The sequence below is a fragment of the Anser anser genome (genome assembly GCF_964211835.1).
Source record: "Anser anser genome assembly, chromosome: 1".
NCBI classification, from domain to species: Eukaryota; Metazoa; Chordata; class Aves; order Anseriformes; family Anatidae; genus Anser; species Anser anser.
Window position 1 is genome coordinate 43,741,868 of NC_139720.1, and position 18,007 is coordinate 43,759,874.

At 44.3% G+C, this 18,007-nt stretch overlaps 3 protein-coding genes across 5 annotated transcripts in view; 2 read left to right on the forward strand and 1 right to left on the reverse strand.

The window, feature by feature from the left end:
- Position 1: 1 nt before the first annotated feature.
- Positions 2-12,849, forward strand: XRCC6 (X-ray repair cross complementing 6). The gene is made up of 12 exons (XM_083799684.1): positions 2-167; positions 260-375; positions 693-831; positions 2,746-3,000; positions 3,877-4,060; positions 5,426-5,612; positions 6,842-7,010; positions 8,136-8,297; positions 9,134-9,263; positions 10,639-10,739; positions 11,593-11,706; positions 12,368-12,849. The coding sequence occupies exons 1-12, from the start codon at positions 68-70 to the stop codon at positions 12,562-12,564; spliced, it is 1,854 nt and encodes a 617-aa protein (XP_083655810.1). The 5' UTR covers positions 2-67; the 3' UTR covers positions 12,565-12,849.
- Positions 12,850-14,197: 1,348 nt separating this feature from the next.
- Positions 14,198-17,693, reverse strand: SNU13 (small nuclear ribonucleoprotein 13). The gene is made up of 3 exons (XM_083799694.1): positions 17,317-17,693; positions 16,860-16,980; positions 14,198-16,234 (listed from the first exon to the last, which is right to left on the reverse strand). Exons 1-3 carry the CDS (start codon positions 17,317-17,319, stop codon positions 15,972-15,974), a joined length of 387 nt encoding a protein of 128 aa, XP_083655820.1. The 5' UTR covers positions 17,320-17,693; the 3' UTR covers positions 14,198-15,971.
- The window catches only part of LOC310881830 (coiled-coil domain-containing protein 134-like), a gene marked incomplete at its 5' end in the record, with an annotated part of 40,228 nt that continues 39,874 nt past the window's right edge, over positions 17,654-18,007 (forward strand). For all 3 annotated transcript variants that reach the window (XM_083799616.1, XM_083799613.1, XM_083799614.1), the window contains one exon: positions 17,654-17,854. In XM_083799616.1, coding sequence (XP_083655742.1) covers positions 17,654-17,854 — 201 coding nt within the window. The remainder of the gene's footprint in view (positions 17,855-18,007) is intronic.

Here is an 18,007-nt window from a genome sequence, read left to right on the forward strand (position 1 = left end):
GGCAGGCGGCGCCCGGCGGTGGGGGCGCCGCCTCCATTTTGCCCCTCTCCCCCCCCGCCCGCCGGCCATGTCGGAGTGGGTGTCCTACTACCGCGCCGAGCGGCCCGGCGACGACGAGGAGGAGCGGGAGGAAGGCGACGGCCATGAGGAGGGCACGGAGGCGGCCGGTGAGGCTCCCCGCCGCCCCCCCGCGGGCAGATCGAGGCCCCGGCCGGCGGGGGGCCCTTCTGCAACCCGTTTTCCCCCCCTTTTCTCCCAGGGGACTACAGGTTCTCGGGCCGGGACAGCCTCATCTTCTTGGTGGATGCCTCCAAGGCCATGTTCCAGCCCTGCGAGGACGAGGAAGCAGCGACGCCCTTTGACATGACCATGCAGGTGAGGCCGGGCGGCCGCCCCGCGCTTGGCGGGCCCCGAGCGATATTGGCATGCACAAGATTTATTTCCTTGGCCTCCCTAGTAGAAAGGGAACGGTAACGAAAAATAATAAGGCTGTGCACTAAAAAAACACAAAACATCTTGAAAAGCAACATCTTGAACTCTTTCTCCTGGTGAAACTTAGCTTAAAGCATTCGTTACGGTTCTGCCGTGCGCCAGAATCAACTCATAGAAACTGCCCGCTGCCAAAGACAAAAGACTTTTGCACTGTTACTACAACAAATGTTCACGTTTTGACCTGCGTGCATTCTTTTCAGTGCATCCGGAGCGTGTATACCAGCAAAATTGTTAGCAGCGACAGGGACCTGCTGAGTGTCGTGTTCTATGGCACACAAACGAACAAGAACTCCGCGGACTTCAAGCACGTCTATGTTCTTCAGGACCTGGACAATCCAGGTAAAGGCAATAAGGAGATAGGAAGGTTTATGGAGAGGGCAGAGATAAAAAAAAAAATAACAATCTGTGTAGTATTGTCAGTAACTGGCCTCTGAAAACAGAGCTATCAGGTAAACAAAAAGGTTCTTGTTAGTGAGATGCGTTTTGGGAGGGTGGATTTAGAAATTTAGTGGAAGCTTAGAAACTTAATGGGAGCTTAGCCTTTTCTGTTATAGTTTGTTCAGATCTCCTTCCTGTGTCTTTTTTCTCTATTTTACTGTGGTCATCCACTTGCATCTGTTAAAGCTAAGAGGATCTCAAAAGAACTCTTGAAAGCCCATCATGTGCTGGCCATACTTCAGAATAGTATGTGGACATTATAAGGAACTGCAAGTTACAGCTGGTGGAGAATATCACAGAATCACAGAGTGGCTGAGGTTGGAAGGGACCTCTGGAGGTAATCTTGCCCAACCTGCCTGCTCAGCCAGGGTCAGCTAGAACACGTTGTCCAATTTGTTAGCTGTTTTGGGTATTTCGTCTCAATTTTCATAGTAAGTTTTGCAGTTCTTGATTTTAGCTCTTCCATTTTGTTAGGATTACCTTGCATGCACTTGTTAACAAGAGTCCCAATAGTTGAATTGGAAAAGTTAGTAGCAGTGCAATGAATGCATGCTTGGCGCTACAGATTATCTGACAGCTGAGAGTTGTAGGGGGACTCTGTCTACTAACTTCAATAACTGTCTTTATCTCTGGGGAGGTTTTATTTCATTTTCTTAACTAGGAGGTGCAGTTTAGTGCTTTTGCTATCGTGCTTTAATAACACATGGGTTTTCCTGTAAGAACTGTGCCTTGTCCTACTTTCAGAATTAATTACAAGTGGGACCTGACAAGACTGCCCAAGGTTCATCTCTTTTCTTTGGAAAATAGTGCCTTAGAATTCTAGCTCATCCTTTTTCCTCCTCCTTCCCTGCTTGGCCTTTTTACCTTCATTAGAGGCAGTAGCTTCATCATTCCAATAAAGAGTGTGGATGAAAGGTAGATGTTGTTAAAAAGGAAGAGAACCGTACGTTTACTGCCACTGGAGAGCCACACGGAAAAGACATAGTATTATTAGTTATTATGTAGTTGTTATGAAAACTTACGGTATTAATTAAATGAAAGCTGAGGGTGAAAATGGGGAAAAAATGACGTTTTCAGATGAGATTTCAAGAGTGCTGTGGAATTTGAGTGAAGGACAAAGGAAGAAGCTCTGCAGAGTGCAGTAGGTGAAAAATGGAAACTTGTCTCACTTTTTAGAGTTGTGGGAGAAGACAGAGGAACTTCTTTTATATGGCTGGAGAAATGAGTCATACTTGGGCAGGAGTAATCCACAGGTCTTTAAAAAGGCCATCAATACCTGACTGGAATGGTGCTCTGCTCCATGTGGTGATCTACGGGCTGAATCTCACTGCTAGACTGATGCTATCAGGCATGCAGGGCAAAGGAGCAGGAGGAATTCTCAGCCTTCCAAAAGTGCCGTGGAGACAGGATGCATTTCAGTCTCCTCTCTGTTTGCTGGTGGCACAGAATTCCACCATTCCTCTGAAGTGGGTGCAATTGGTGCGTTTTCCGCTGAGAACTTGTCTTTCCAATTCAGGGTGTGTGTGATGCTTTTATCGCTGCATGTTTTCCCCAACAGAAGGTGCCCCACATTGGTGCCAGGGCACTTTGCCTCCTCTTGCAGGTTTTTTCAGCTGATAATCAGCTTACATTATTGAAAAAGTTAGGCCATCTCAAACAGTTTTCTCAGATAGGTGTTGGAAGTGCACCACTACAGAGCTGTTAGGGGACATTACTCAGGTATCAGCTGCAAGGAACCGTCGGCGCTTATTTGGAAGAGTTTGCGGTACTTGTTTCAGTATTTCTAATATGTGCAAACCCTGTTATTTCCCTTAGGGGCAAAGCGAGTTCTAGAGCTGGACCAATACAGGGGAGAAGAAGGACAGGCGCTTTTCCGCGAGACCTTTGGCCACAATGCTGACTATTCACTGGGTGAAGCGCTCTGGGCCTGCTCTAATCTGTTCAGCGATGTCCGAGTCAGACTGAGCCACAAAAGGATCATGCTTTTCACCAACGAGGATAACCCTCACGCCAACGACAGTGCCAAAGCCAAGCTGGCCAGGACCAGAGCTGGTGATCTGAGGGACACAGGTCGGTATTCTCCCCTTTAACGTCGGCCTGGAATTTGAGACGATAAAAGTGATGTGATGGGTCCTTGCAGCAGATGTTAAAATGCATTGCAGGTTCCTGATGGAAAAAGAACGTAAAATCATTAGAACTAAGGAATCTTTTGGGTGCTTTCTAAATTAGAAAATTTGGTATCCAATCTAAATTAGAAAATCCATTATCCAACCTGGTATCCGACAACGAACACTTATTTTCTAGGGTCTCTCTATCTACCCTTATACCATAAATCAGAATTAGAGAGGGCCATGGAAAACAAACTATTCTACTTCATTGTTCTGCCTTTTTCCAGGAAGGGAATAATAACACTAGGAAGGGAAAAGTAGTACTAAGTCAACACAAAGGAAGATTAATGATTGCATTCTGAATTAGCTGAAGAACAGCAACCTCGGCTCAGAGATTGGAGAGCAAGTGCTTTGTTAGTTCAACTATGCAGCTGAGATAACCATTGTTTTTTGAGTTCAGCATACATGCTAGTCTAGAAGCTCTGAGGCATCCTTAATCCATCAGCTCTTATAACTGGGAAAGGGGAATTTCTGAACTGATTGCTTCCCTCTATGCCTGAAGGAAGATTATGTTTTAAAGGAGCTTATCAGAGCTGTTTCATGCACAATGTTGATGCAATTCTTAATTAGGGAGGGAACCTTTTGCATGCGACATTGCTTTGACTGAAGATTAAGAAAGTCTTTTGCCTTTTTCTCTAGAAACTTTCACATCTGGGGCAGATGGGGCAATTTGGATCTTTCTCTGTCAATGACAGAGAAATCTGAGAGTGTTGTGGAACATGCCAGCGTAAGAAAGAAGCAGTTCCTGTCATCCTCCTGTCTTCTACTTTCTTTCTAGGTATTATCCTGGACTTGCTGCACTTGAAGAAGCCAGGAGGGTTCGATATCTCTTTGTTCTACAGGGACATTATAAATGTAGCAGAGGATGAGGACCTTGGGATCCAACCTGACGAGTCAGGGAAATTGGAACATCTCATGAAGAAAGTACGAGCAAAGGAGACAAGGAAAAGGACTTTAGTCAGGTGTGTGTCTAGTTACGGTATGTCATTCAATGGAAGCAACTGGATTTTATTTTCAGACTGCATCTCACCTACCTCTTCTGGAATGATTGATTGGTCTCTAAAGTCATCAGTACTTAGATTTGTCAGGCTTAATTCCTAAGCCTGAGATTGGTGTTTCTTCCTTAGCTTCCAAGTATATTTGTCCTTGGTGGGTATCAAGAGCGAAGAGTGAATCTAGGTGTCCTCTTCGCAACCAAGTGACATCTCCTGCATTAAGGTTGGCCAGAAAGTATCATACTGAAAAAAATGACATCATCGATTAAGTAAAATACCTACCAAAAAACTTGTGGTCTAAAATGTTCAGTTTATAGTGCAATCAGATTGAAATGAGACTTTGCTTACTAGAGTTAACTTAGAAAAAATTAATCTCAATGTGACTGATAGGTATTTTGGTCTGTAATTAAATACTTATATGTGGCCAGCGTGTCTAGGCTCTTGGTGTGGATTCACACAGCCTTGATATTCCTGATCTCTTACTGAAAGATTAGAGATACTTACAGAGAGATTAAAGGGATCTTGACAAAGCGGATGGAAAGTATTTTTGGAACCACCTACTTCATAACAGTTGATTTTATTGAGTGAATTCATGGCAGAATGATGTGGGTGCACAGTACGTAAATGAACTTTACAGCCTGATTTTTTTAAAAAATATATTTAAAAAAATCCCAACTTGAGCTGTTGTTACCAGCATTCTTGCTCCTGCTTGCAACTTTATTTTTCTCTTCTGGGAATGTGCCTCAAGTTTTCTAATACCCGAAGAGGAAGAATCCTGTATCAGTGATATCTTTGAGAGGAGAGCAAGTAATATTCACAGTAATTCACTGTCCTGCGCTCAGAACTTTTAAGATTACCTTCAATTTTAAACTTTTCCGTATGAATTTTTCTCTCAACTTTGTATTTTAAATCATGGTGTTGGTTGTCTTGATGGATTTCTTTTGGGGAATTTTGCTTTCTGCTTGAACGGTTGTGTGAATTCAGAGGTCATAGTGCGTTAAGCACAAGTGAAGTTGCCCAACCATGAACTTGTCCTGTGCTCTACCTGAGGGTAGCTGCCCTTCTGAGTGATAAAAGGTGGAAGAAATTTGGTAGATGAACTGTGTTTAAATAATTTTTATGACCAGAAGTGACAGCATTACAAGAATGTTTTTACACAACTGAAATTAGGGAGAAAGTAATAATATGCTTCCAGTAACACATGTGATTTTGGGGGGAAGAGGAGGTTGGAGACAATAAATTATCTGGGAAATTACTGTTTTTTTTTCTGTTTGTTTGTTTTAAAAAGTGATGGTTCAGAAGTCTCAAGTCTGTATCTGCTTTTTTTCACAGGTTAAATCTATATTTGAACAAAGATCTGTCTCTTTCTGTTGGTGTTTACAGTCTTATTCAAAAAGCTTACAAGCCATATCCAGTGAAGCTGTATCGGGAAACTAACGAGCCAGTTAAAACAAAAACGAGGGTATTTAATGGAAAAACAGGCAGCTTGCTTCTGCCTAGTGATACAAAAAGGGCTCAGGTAATGTATTACGTGTCTGCTTCTTCCTGTCACTGTGATTGTCAGATGGAGAGGTGCGGGGAAATGCTCAGCCTTTGCTGCTTTTGTTTTGTATTTCACTTTCAAGATGAGATGCAGAAATATTTACATCTATATGCCCCTGGGGATGGTGCGGTCACTTTGTAAGTTATGCAGAGAGAGAGGGGGTTGTTTCTCTGGCGTGACTCTCAAGGGAAAGCATAGCTGCTGGTAGCAGTGCGCTCGGGAACACCGGTCATTTCTTTCTGTAAGGCAGAGCTGGGTTGGCAGCATCTGACCTTGTATGGCCTTGTGCTGTCACTGCTGGTGATACCGTTTGATTCATTAGGAACTTATTTTGACCACTTTATTAAACATACGAGTGTGAATCACAGAGGGGTTTTGGAGCTCTTCTCCAAAGCAAAAAAGGCATAATTAGCTTAGCTTATTTATCTATTTATTAATTTGTTCTTTGCTTTGTCTTCCTGCTTGATGGCCTGGCTGATGTAGATTGAATGATTGTCACGTTCTGCTCAGGCACAGCCTTACTTCAAAGCGGGATAGCCAGTTGCTAGGTGTGTTGTCACAAGTGCACTTTGTGTTTCCTTCCATACCAAAAGATCATGAAGTTGTTTAATTATTAGTTTTATTTATACTGGACATGAGTGTCTTGAAATAAAATACAGAAGATAAGCAGAAAGCTGAGCATCAAGCCTTTACATGTCTACCTTCTGCAGGCGCGCTACAATACATTTTCATTTTTGTGGCGTATGAGTGATGCTTCAGAAGTGTTGGTTCTGCCAGGAGTAGCTGATGTGCATCTGCTGAAGCAAGTTTAGAGCCAGGGGTCTGAGAAGACCTCTGGAAGTGTCTGGTCCATCCCAGAGCAAGACTCAGGAAACTGCATCAGGTCATTCTGGGCTTGTTTGGGGCCTGCTCTGAGTAACTGCAGGGATGAGATGTGACAGCCTTTCTTGTTCCAGGTTTTAACCAGTGGCTTGGGAAAGTGCGTTTTGCTAATGTCCAGTCCAGATTTCCCTTGGGATAACCATTGCAGACTGTGACCTGCCATTTCAATGTGCAATAATGTGGAGAATTTGCTCTGTCTTGTCTAAAACCCCCTTTTCAGTAGTGGAAGACAGCAATTGCATCCTCTTCTTCACCTCTCTCCTCCAAGTTTTCTTCTGCTGTCATCATTACTACGTGTTCTTCTCTGGCTCTCTGTAATTTAGGTGTATGGGAACCGCCAGATTGTGCTGGAGAAAGAGGAAACAGAAGAACTAAAACGATTTGATTCTCCAGGCTTGTTTCTGATTGGCTTCAAACCACTTTCAATGCTAAAGCAGCACCACCATATCAAGCCCGCCCAGTTCATCTATCCTGAGGAGTCCCTAATAAGTGGTAAGCAAGGAAGGCAAGAGAAGATTCGTCACCTTACGTTAGGGTAATCGGCTGATTCATAGCCTGTTTGGGTGGCGATCATTGAGTGTAAAATCTTCGTCTAACTTAAAAACTTGCTAATGTTGAAACGTATAGAAATGACTTTTACTGCCCCTCTCAGTTGCAGTTAAATTTTTTCTTCAGTAGCAGAAAAGCTGATTGGGCTTTGTGTTTTGTTCAGGAAAAGCAGCTAATCAAACTAAGCAGATGTAGCCCCAAAATATTTGGTTTTATCATTCATGAAAGTGAAGGATCCCAGTACCTGACAAGAAGGCAAATGTGGTAAAAAACAAAGAAACCAAAACCAGTGAAGATAACTGCAGTTTTCAAGTCCGTATCAGTTACGAGTGTAAACACAATACTTGGGAAGTGTGGTTGAATTAACACTTTATTGCCTTGGGAAGAGAGAAGGAGAGGATGCTTAAGACTCTGTTTTCTCCCTTTTTTATCTATCTTTGTAAGTTAATTCATCTAGAAATACAGTATTAATCCATCCCAAGCTGCATTCATAAAGGAAAAGGTCCAGCTCCTCCATCTGCCAGCGGGTAATGAGGGCTGAGTTACAACCTTGCATTGTCTGACTGAGGAAGAACCTTTACACTAGCTTCTTCAGCTTAGCAGTTTCCTGAATGAAACACGTTACTTGTATGTCAGGTTTTTTTTGTAACCACTCTATCTGGTGAAGTACAAAGCAAACATATGTGGTTAGGCCTCAAGGGGGAATATTGCAGTCTGAATTCTTAATTTGTTACTTCTGCATAAAGTCCTATGATGTGCTGCTATTCCTGTGTCCGACCTGACCAGAGTTACGCTTTGTAGATACCTCTTCCCAGTTTTCAGCCTTACTTCATTTCTCAGGTGTTAGTGTTTTCAGTTCTTTGCCCAGAACTCTCTCAGCTCTGGTCATGAGAGACAATGTGAATGTCATTTTAGAGGTTTCTCCCTTCCAAAAGTTGCTTTCTACCTCTGAAAATATTGCAAGCATTTCAAAGAAGTCACAGATAATGAGTCAGTAATATCTAGGGTTACATTCCTGAACAAAGGAGCAAATCTGTCAATCTGACCAGTACAGTCTTTACTTTATAGGGAGTACAACTCTATTTAATGCCTTATTGATAAAGTGCTTGGAGAGAGAGGTGATGGCGCTGTGCAGATACACCATCCGCCGGAACACCCCCCCTCGCTTTGTGGCCCTGGTTCCCCAGGAGGAAGAGGTGGATGAACAGAAAGTGCAGATAGCTCCTCCAGGTATGGGAAGAGATGCTTGCTTTCCCTACTCTGTGGGATGGAGTCAGTATAATAGCCTCCTGCGTTGTATGAAAATATTCTTGGTGCTGTCTTGAAGCTGGGCAGAGCGCTCTCCAACATCATTTCTCTTCAGTTTTGTCATTGTAAGCATCTGATGTTGCATCTGTTTTTAAAGCCTCAGTTGCATCTGTGCTTGCTCAGGTATAACATGGCTACAGTATTTTCCCTGCCTTCTACCTCTTTTTAGCAGATTCAAGTAACCGAGCTAAAAGATAAAAGATAAAAAATTGATCCTCGCACCTTATCAGCTGAGTGGGGAATGATTTAGGGACCACAGGCAGACTCTTGGTCTTTTGCATTTTCTCTCTTAGTTAACTGGAAAATCCTCTACTGGGAGAATGTAAAGTAGGGGAATAACGTTGCTTGTGTACAATGTAAAGCATTTCAGAAATAACATCTAAGCATTAACCAGATTTTCAAGCAAGTCTTTTTCAAGCTCATATTTAGTGAAAGATGGGGAATGTGGAGGACAAGTTACTGTGATCTTCTACGTAAAAAAACAGGTCACAAGTTTCCAGCTTTTAGTTATGCATTTAGTAGGATTCTTTTCCAAAAAAGCCAATTGTGGTGTTGGGTATTTACATTGAGATTGGGATTGGATGTCATAGTGTAGGCATGAGGAGGTATTACTGATTGTTGCTGCTTGCAACAAAATAGCTAGAAAGTTTGGGGAATCATCAGACCTACCTATTTACCACCTTGGTCTTTCCTATAAATCATGGTTTTGAGGATGTGGTTTTCAATAATTGTTCTCTCGCTGTCTCTGTTCTGTGCAGGTTTCCACGTCATTTTCCTACCGTATGCAGATGATAAGCGGAATGTTGATTATACAGAAAAGGTGCCAGCCAGTCAAGAACAGGTGAACAAAATGAAGGAAATCATTCAAAAACTCCGGTTCAAATACAGGTACATGGAGACAAATAGTGTGTGGGGTGCACATAGGGAAGAGTGCACAACACTATTGCTTGCTCTGTTGTACATATTTTTCAGCAGCAGTTTCCACACGATGAGATTTTGGTGCATGTGTTGACTAAATAGATATAATTGGGACGTTTCTTCGTACCTACTAATTTAATCACAGAATGGCTGAGGTTGGAAGGGACCTCTAAAGATCAGCTAGTCCAACCCCCCTGCCAAGCAGGATCACCTAGAGCATGTTGCGTACGATGGCATCCAGGCAGGTTTTGAGTATCTCCAGAGAAGGAGACTCCACAACCTCTCTGGGCAGCCTGTTCCAGAGCTCTCTAGCATTCTTTAACAGGTCTACAGTAAATGTTTTAGAAAGACATAGTTATGAATACATTGGCTGTAAAATATTCAACAGCTTAGTAGTGCAAACTCGGTGGTCAAGCCTGGCACCTTAAAGGTTGTGGTTACAGTAGTTGGACAAGACTTTGAACTGCTCTTTAGATTTTATCTGGATTTTGTTCCACAGTATGGCCAAGCATCATTGTGCAAATGTTGCTGTTGTTTACGCATTATGGGGATATGTCAGCTATAGGTCTAGGTAACTTAGCAAGCCTTGCTAGCTCCATTTCATAATGCAGTGTCTTGCATATATAAATTACATGCAAGTTTTTACTTAGAAGGTCCCAATGTACCTCGAGTGTGGGAGAGCACCTTGTTTCCCAAACATAAAATGTTTGCTTGTGTACATCAAAAAAAGTGTCTCTTGCCCCGCATCATTGCAGACACGTGGATAAAATGCATTTAGTGAGGAAACTTTCAAGAGATAATGATTTGCCTAAGCAAATTGTTTCCATTTGCAATAGTCTTGTACAGACTTTATTCTTAATCATTCTGAAATGCCCAGGCATCATGTGTTATATGTAGCATGTTTTGGAATTCTTTATAGTATTGCTCTGGTTCTCTGGGCTGTTGTAATTTGTTGCAGAGGTACCCCATTTTGTTGTGGTACCAATCTATCACAAATTAAATTTGGATGAGAGTATGTCAGAGAATAGGCCTTTTTCATCATAGCTAGGACAAATTTCATGAAGTGCTCTTAGGAGACAATTTTTTTATGTGTGTAGAAAGTAGCACAGGTGGTATTAATGCAGGACGCCTCTGTCCATCTCACACAGCTTTTAACATTGTGGATACGTGACAGGGATGGTCATTCAGCAGATAAATTGAAAAGAGGAAAGCAGTTCTTCCAGTGAGATGGGCTGATGTGTGGAAAGGAGGGAAGTTTTACGTTGAAATAGGTTGGCTGGAGATCTTACATGTCTTATCTGGCTTCTCAGCAGCATGAACTGAAATTTTGGGGGATTCTTGACAGGACTGACAGCTTTGAGAACCCGGTTTTGCAGCAGCACTTCAGGAATCTGGAGGCTTTGGCGTTGGATATGATGGAACCAGAACAAGCTGAGGATCTCACAAGTGAGAATTACTGATGCATGTGATGGGCAGTAGGATAAAGGGCTCTTGACGTGGTCTGTTTGAAGTCAGATCTGGTGCTACAAAACCAGAAGTCTTCTAGAAGAATGTTTTAGTCTTGTGCTGTTCCAAGATGTAGAATTCTGGATGTGTCTTCAAGAATTCTTCTTCAAAAATTATTTGTCTTCAAGAATTTAATTAATACTTTGGTCTGATAAATTGGCAGCATTTCTTACAGAATTATTATTCTGCTAGGAGGCAGTGATGCCACCTTGTGGCTGTGACGATTTATATATAAGAATATCTCAAAGGGTAGAAACTTACTTTTGAAGGGGAAGGCTGTTTGTTTGTTTGTTTTGTTGTTTTAAATTTTGTCGTACTCTAGGAGTAGTATTAGAGCAGTTATTTGTTTCTTCTGAAGTGATGCCTAATAAATAATCTAGGTCCCCATGCTAGGTACTGTACAAATACATGACAGAAACAACCTGTTCTGCAACAAACCGCTTGTCACCTTAGGTAGTGAACTGCTGTAATTGTCCAAGGTTAGACCTAGGTAAAGGTGCCACCAGCTGGGAGATCTGTATCACTTCTACCATGTACGTTTTGTTCCGTGTATATATTTACTGTTCAGGGATATGTGTGACACTATTGCACGTGTATGATACAAATCCTTGATATTATCAAGAGCTGTGAACTTCCCATCTGTGATTATCATAACATCACTCTTTGGATTTTGCATGCTTGCAAGATGCTTGCATGCTAGTTTTTACAAAAGCAAGATTGTGTCTTGTGATGTGCTTGTTTAGACTCCTGTATTTGCTCTGTTTTTAAGACGGCAAATCTTTCTCCTTTCTAGTGCCAAAGTCTGAAGAGATGAGCCGCAGGCTGGGCAACTTGGTGGAGGAGTTCAAGCAGCTGGTTTATCCTCCTGACTACAACCCTGACTGGAAGGCTGCAAAGCGAAAACAAGGCAAGTAATGACAGTGCAGACACACAACATGGTGTGTGTTTTCTTTTTTTTTGTTGAGGCTTCTGTGTTTTCAGTGATTCGTAGGGAGCACAGGATATTCTGGAATCCAGCTAGACAGCTGCTGGAATGAGAAACTGCATAGTGAAAACCCAGAGTGGTATAAGAAGGAATGTGGTTAAATTATTGTTTTATATATATATATATATATATATATATAAATATATTTTATAACTTCAGGTTTTACAACAGAGAATTAAAATTATTAATACTTTAAGTCTGTGTTTTGAGTGAGGAAACAGACTTTTATTCATGGGATAGTTTTGCAAGTCCAAGATGGGCATCTTTAGCAGTACATATCTAAGTAATGCCCAAGTACATACGTAGTTCGGGAACCTGTGAAACTCTGCATAAAGGAGGAGTGTCAGCTGAATTCCCTCTATGAACACAAAGTTTTGTTCTTGCGTTTGAGATCCTGTCAATGAAATACTGTATCATTTATGTAGTAAGTGACACCTTTAGAAAAAAAATGTAGAGTGAGTGTGTAGATAGCCATTAAAGTGTCATGCTAATGGCTGTTAACTGTGGTGTGTATAAGAAATGCTGATGTCTTTCTATTTAAAAACTTTTTTTAATCTTGGTGGTATAAAATTTGTCTTTCTAGCCTATGATGGTGAAGCTGACAAGAGGCCGAAGATAGAAATCTCAGAAGATTCACTGAGGAGTTACGTGCAGGCTGGCACTCTAGGCAAGCTCACTGTACCTGCTCTGAAGGATGCGTGCAGGCTTCATGGGCTGAGGAGTGGGGGGAAGAAGCAGGAGCTCATAGATGCGTTAACTGAATACTTTAATAAGCACTAAGCGGGAACAGAAAGCCCTGGTTGACTTCCATCTGCTTAAAGATGTGATTGTCTTAAGTGTATGCTGAATCTGTTCAGTCTTGCTATGGAAGAGAAGGCTAACTGTTGCTGAGCCAGCAGTGGAGAAACTTCCTCGTCATTACAAATAATCTCTGCAAACTTGGATTCTGTTCACAGTAGCCAAAGGCAGAATTAAATTTCCTGCTAATTCAGGTCGCCCACTGAAAGCGAACACAGTTGTGCCTTCCTGGTTTCTTAATAAAAGTTATTTTGGACTTCTTTGCAACACCAACTATACCATCTTTTCATCAAAAAGACGGCAAAACTCACTTCAACGTGAGTAAGAAAGCAGAATGATCCGTGTTAGTGGCACTGCATGCATTCATGCAGCAGGTCAAGTTCCTAACACAGGATGTAACTGTAGTGGGTTACTCTGCTACTCTCCAAAACTGCCAGCATTAGTACTTGTAATCAAAATTGGGTTCTTTTCTACCATCGGCGTTACAAAGATTACCAGCAGATCACAGAGGAGAAAATCATTGCTGGTGATCAGTAGCCAACTGTTGGGGCAAAATGCCAACGCTTCGTAAAGCTGCTCAGCCAGGTCTTCCATTTTGAAATGGCAACTGCAAAAGCTGGTTTAAAAAAAAGAAAGAAAAAGTCGTGTTCCCTGGAGGGCTGCAAGCACTGATGACAATTAAATTACTAAGATGGCACAGAGCTTTTCCACCTCTGTAGTGAGTATGAGTCAGAGTATTGAACAGGCTTCGGTGCTAAAATCCGTGCTTTAAAAATAGCTAGCTGTGGCGGGTAGCCCTTGCTAGTTACTTCGGCTATTTTTTTAATTATACTTCTGGAGGCTGCATCTGGGGATGTGTAAATAGTGGTTTTCAGACTCTCACCCCAGGATGTCCCACCTGTCTTGCAGTGCAAGGTGAGTTAAATTTTCGTTGCTGTAGGGAACAACGCTAATTGTTCCTAAACTGTAACTTACCACTGGATGCAAACACAGAATACATGAGATGCTCATTTTGGTCTGTGTTGTTTTTTGCGTTCAGCAGAGATTCTTGTTTGGCACGCTCAGTTAGGCAATGTACTGAAGAATTAGGTCATATATTAAAGTCGTGCCCATGCTGTAGCGAGTGTGGCACACTTGTTAGGAGCCAGCTGCAAACACTGCATTGATACTTCGACCACCCTAGCTCTACCAGCACACTGCCCACTTGCACAATACTTCTCAGAAGAGGAGCTAACATGTATTGAGCTCTGCCGGATTGGAACCAGATGGTCTTGCTTTCAATCACCTTGCATTACAGTAGATATTTTTAATAAGGATCTGTCTAAGCAATAAATTCCTTTTGCCCTTAGGCGAAGAAGTTACTGTAAACAAGACTTGGAATAGCAAGTCTACTCTGTCCTTAATTCTGTGAATTTTCCTTTCGTGGATGCCCTTGTTAACTTCTGTCTTGGCTTGCTAACCCCCCAGCACAATACGTTCCAGGCTTTAGATGATAACGGCACATTTTGTCTAGGTTATTACATTTTCCCTTTTTTTTTCTTAAAGCAGGCTATTACATTAGGCAGAAGTTTAACAAGGATGATGGTAGAAGGCTTCAGAGCAGAAAATCAGTCAGTTTGGCTTGCTCAAGAATCCTTTATTTATGCTCCTTATGTGCTTTGTTTTACATCAGCTGTTTTGGCATGGTACAGAGAGGGCAAATCCTTTGCAAAGTTGTGCTTTTAAACACAACTAGCTCAACGATCAGCATCAGGGAACAGCAGCCTTTCCAAAATTCATACTAATGATAGGACTCCAAAATCTTTGTATTGACTCAACACTAGTGTCCTTGCTGAGATGAATTGACCAGCCATTTATACAAGTACACAAACACGATTTAAGTCTTTTCATGAGATGGTTTCATCTGCTTGGGATGTACTCAATAGAGGTATGTAGTTGGTGCCTCTGTGGAAACATTACAGAACTTATTTTCTTTCCCTTCTGTTGTACGTCTCAGTCTTTCCACTCTAGCTTTCCTTTCCATTTTGGAAAGGTGAGAAGCACAACTGAGCTGGGTAGCCACGTAAGGAGCCAAAAGCCTGGGGATAAACTTCCAACTGTTAGAAGTCCAGGCATGCTGCAAACGTGTTTGGTATGATCTGCTCCAACACAGAGGTTTACTCTTCTGCTCAGACAAGCAATTGGATTTATTACACAATATGTATTTAACTACAGCTAACTCTGTAAAACCACCACTAACCCAAAACGCTGATGGTGCTTCACGCTTTTCCAGATCATAAGGTTACCTATCATTCTCTTCCTGAGCCACAAGTTGTTTTATCTGAAAAATTACTTGCTCTCTTGTTCTGGCCATGACTTAAAGCATTGATCTTTAGTTAGATGACCATAGTGCAGTAGCATCCCTCAAAGCATGGGATCCTTCTTATAATTTGCCAGATGTATGGTACTTGTCAGTCACAGCAAGTTGCCGTCTACGATGTTTTGTACTTAAAAATCCTAGGGAGCCCAAGCTTTGCAGGTCATTGATACAGTCCATGCAAGGAAAACCAAAGAAGGATGAACTACCACACACCACACTGAGTAGCCTTCAGGCAATCTCTGAGCAATTTAGCTTTACAAGTAGGAACACTTCAGCTAGTGGCAAATGCTTCCCCAAGGGAACGACAATTACGGACATTCCTGTGTTTAGCTTTGTCAGCAATTTTATTTTCTTAGAAAGACAGTATTTAAAAATAAGTGAAATTAAGAAATTTCCCCTTGTGCACTGCTGTAAGATTTCCACTCCCCATACAGCTTTTCCAGAAGTCTGTTGTCTGGTCTCAAGAGAGAGGGTTGTGCTATGTGTACCGATCCCGGCTCCACCTGCTGCTACACAGTAGCCACTGCCTTATATAGGGTCTATGCTGCTTCACTTCAGAACAACTCCAGCAGCCCGAATACCTGCATTGTACTGAGGAACCAACACGCCTTGTCCTCTGTAGACTAAACCCTTCTGAAGCACAAACTCACACCCGTTAGAGGCTGAAGCTTAGCAGAAATACTCTAACGCAAAGGAAACTAACAGGTAGGTTAAAAAAAGCCCTGAGCAGGCAGACATGGAGATATGGGGAGGGATTTTTTTTTCTTTTGAACATCCAACAGTAAATACAATTGTACAACCACTTTTCAATAAGTACTACAATGAGAAGGACTATGTTGGAGTGGAATAAGAGAAAAGAGGGGGAAGAGGAGGCAGAGACACTTTAAGAATTAAGCCGCTATTGAACAAAAATGTGGTGTTTTGAAATGGAACACCGGTATAAAAACTATCATCACCAACTAAAGCTAGACATTAATTCCCCCTGACTTCATCTTTTACCCATTCCACACACACTTGAAATCATAGGCGTTTAGACCAACAGTCTCTCTATAGCTTGCTGGACAGACTGGATCTGAGGCTTTAGCTGTGATCCCTCCTTGATGGTGATTGAACAGGCGATGACGGGCCGGGAAACACCGCAAGCCCGGCCCAGGGCCTGCTTGGAGCGCACAAACACATAAGGCACATTCTTGTCCTCGCAGAGAAGAGGGAGGTGCAGGATGATCTCCAAGGGCTCAGCATCGGCAGCCATCACAATGAACTCCGCTATTCCTCGGTTCAGCGTTTTCGTGGCTGTAAAAGAAACTGAAGAGTAAGTCTAGGTCCTTCTGTAATGCACATCTAATGATAAATAACATTAGGAGATACTGAAATTAATGTGAGCAAGGAGGAAATCTAGCAAGATGACAGGCCAAAGAAAACCAGCAGCTACAGGGCCATGTAATAGAACCAAGGCAGCTTCAAGTGCGGGCTGAACAGAGCTGTGCTCAGCAGTGCACGCATGCAAAGATGAAGGCTGGCCTTTGGAGTGCAAATAGCAGATCCTAGGGATGGGATTGTTCACAGGGTCACACCTGGGGTACTGTGCCCAGCTCTGCCCTCAAGCATAGGAGAGATTCACAAACAAGTGATGCCAGCACAGGGCTGCTCATGTACGATCACAGCACACACACCAGTGATACAGTCTGAGCTTCTACCAAAACTGTGTGTAAATGTTGGAAAGCTTTGTTCTGTGCCTGAATATTGCTTAAGCAGGCTGTAAGGAGGAAAGGGAAGAAAGATACACACAATAGCCAGATCTATATAAAGTTATTGGCCCACAGCTAGAGACAAAATAGAATCTCTAGCCACAGCTTCTCATAAGATCTTTGCTATAAACACAGCATTTCCAGCACACTTTACAACAGGGAGGTCTCACCTTCATTGGCTCCCTTGCGTAGCTGCTTATAGTTGCAGGACTGCTGCACGAGATCCAGTAGCGTTTTGGTGAGCTGAGCATCAGCCAGCGGGTAGGCTTTGGGATTCACTTCTGCCTCGCTCTAGGGAAAGGAGAGAGTAAAGCGCGTTACATCAGGAGCAAAGGAGCTTGTTCGGAGTAGCGCTAGATAGGCAGCAAGTCCACCACATATACCGGCTGCTGGGGTCACCTCGCTTTTCTGCTCTTAAATTATAATTTAAGAGCCGTTTCGGGGCCGGGGGCCCGGCCGCGCTGCCTCCAGAGCCCCCCGGGCCGGCCCCGGGACCGGCCGGCCCCGCAGCCCGGCCTCCACGTGCTCCCCGCCCGCCGCCGCCGGGCCGGGCCCGGGGCAGGGAAGCGGGGCCAGGGCCCCCCGACCTCACCCCCCCCACACCGCAACCACCCCGGCCCCGCTCACCATGGCGGCGGCGGCCCGGTGCGTGAGGGAGCGAGGAAGAGGAGGACGAGGAGGAGGCGCAGAGCCCCGGCGCAGCGGCCCGGCCCGCCTCGCCTCGCCGGAACTGAGGGGGCGGCAGCGGGAAGAGGCGGGCAGCCCGGGGCCGCCCCTCGCCGCTTTCCTTCAGTGCCGGTTCACCGCCGCGTTACTCCACCCCCGCTGCCCCGGCGGCGGTGACCGAGCCCCGCAGCGCCCTCCCGCTGCGCTCCGAGGGGCTGCGGGGCCGGGCGAAGCTCCCTTCCCCTCCCCGCCCCGCAGCGGGACGGGCGGCGGCTCCACCGAGCCCGGCCCCGCCGCCATGTCGCCGCCGCCATGTCGCGACCGCCGCCGCCCTGCGCACGCGCCCGCCGCGCGGCGGGGCCGAGCTGATGGCGGCGGCGGCGGCCGCGTGATGGCGGCGGAGGCGTGCGGCCGCCACGCTGCGGGATGGGCGCTGCCCCTCCGCCCGCCGCTCTGCCTCGCCTGCGCCGTGGGCACCCTGGGCGATGGTGGTGCCTCGGTGGGCAGCGCGGAACACACTGCCTCCCCTCCGTCCTCCCCGTTCCCCTCCGCAGCCTGGGGTTTGCAGCCCTGGGCTGAGGGGGCTCGGTGCTGGTAGCCCCCCGGGTGGTGCTGAGCTCTAGCCCAGGCCGAAGCATCAACGGGTTGGCCT

Bases quoted from the DNA above. Each gene is read 5' to 3' on its own strand.
- SNU13 (XM_083799694.1), bottom strand. The intron at 16,235-16,859 runs GTGAGACCTCCC...TTTCTTTTACAG, and splicing joins ACGCAAGGGAGCCAATGAAG to CCACGAAAACGCTGAACCGA.
- XRCC6 (XM_083799684.1), top strand. From the start codon at position 68: ATGTCGGAGTGGGTGTCCTACTACCGCGCCGAGCGGCCCGGCGACGAC. The intron at 8,298-9,133 runs GTATGGGAAGAG...TGTTCTGTGCAG, and splicing joins AGTGCAGATAGCTCCTCCAG to GTTTCCACGTCATTTTCCTA. The intron at 10,740-11,592 runs GTGAGAATTACT...TCTCCTTTCTAG, and splicing joins ACAAGCTGAGGATCTCACAA to TGCCAAAGTCTGAAGAGATG.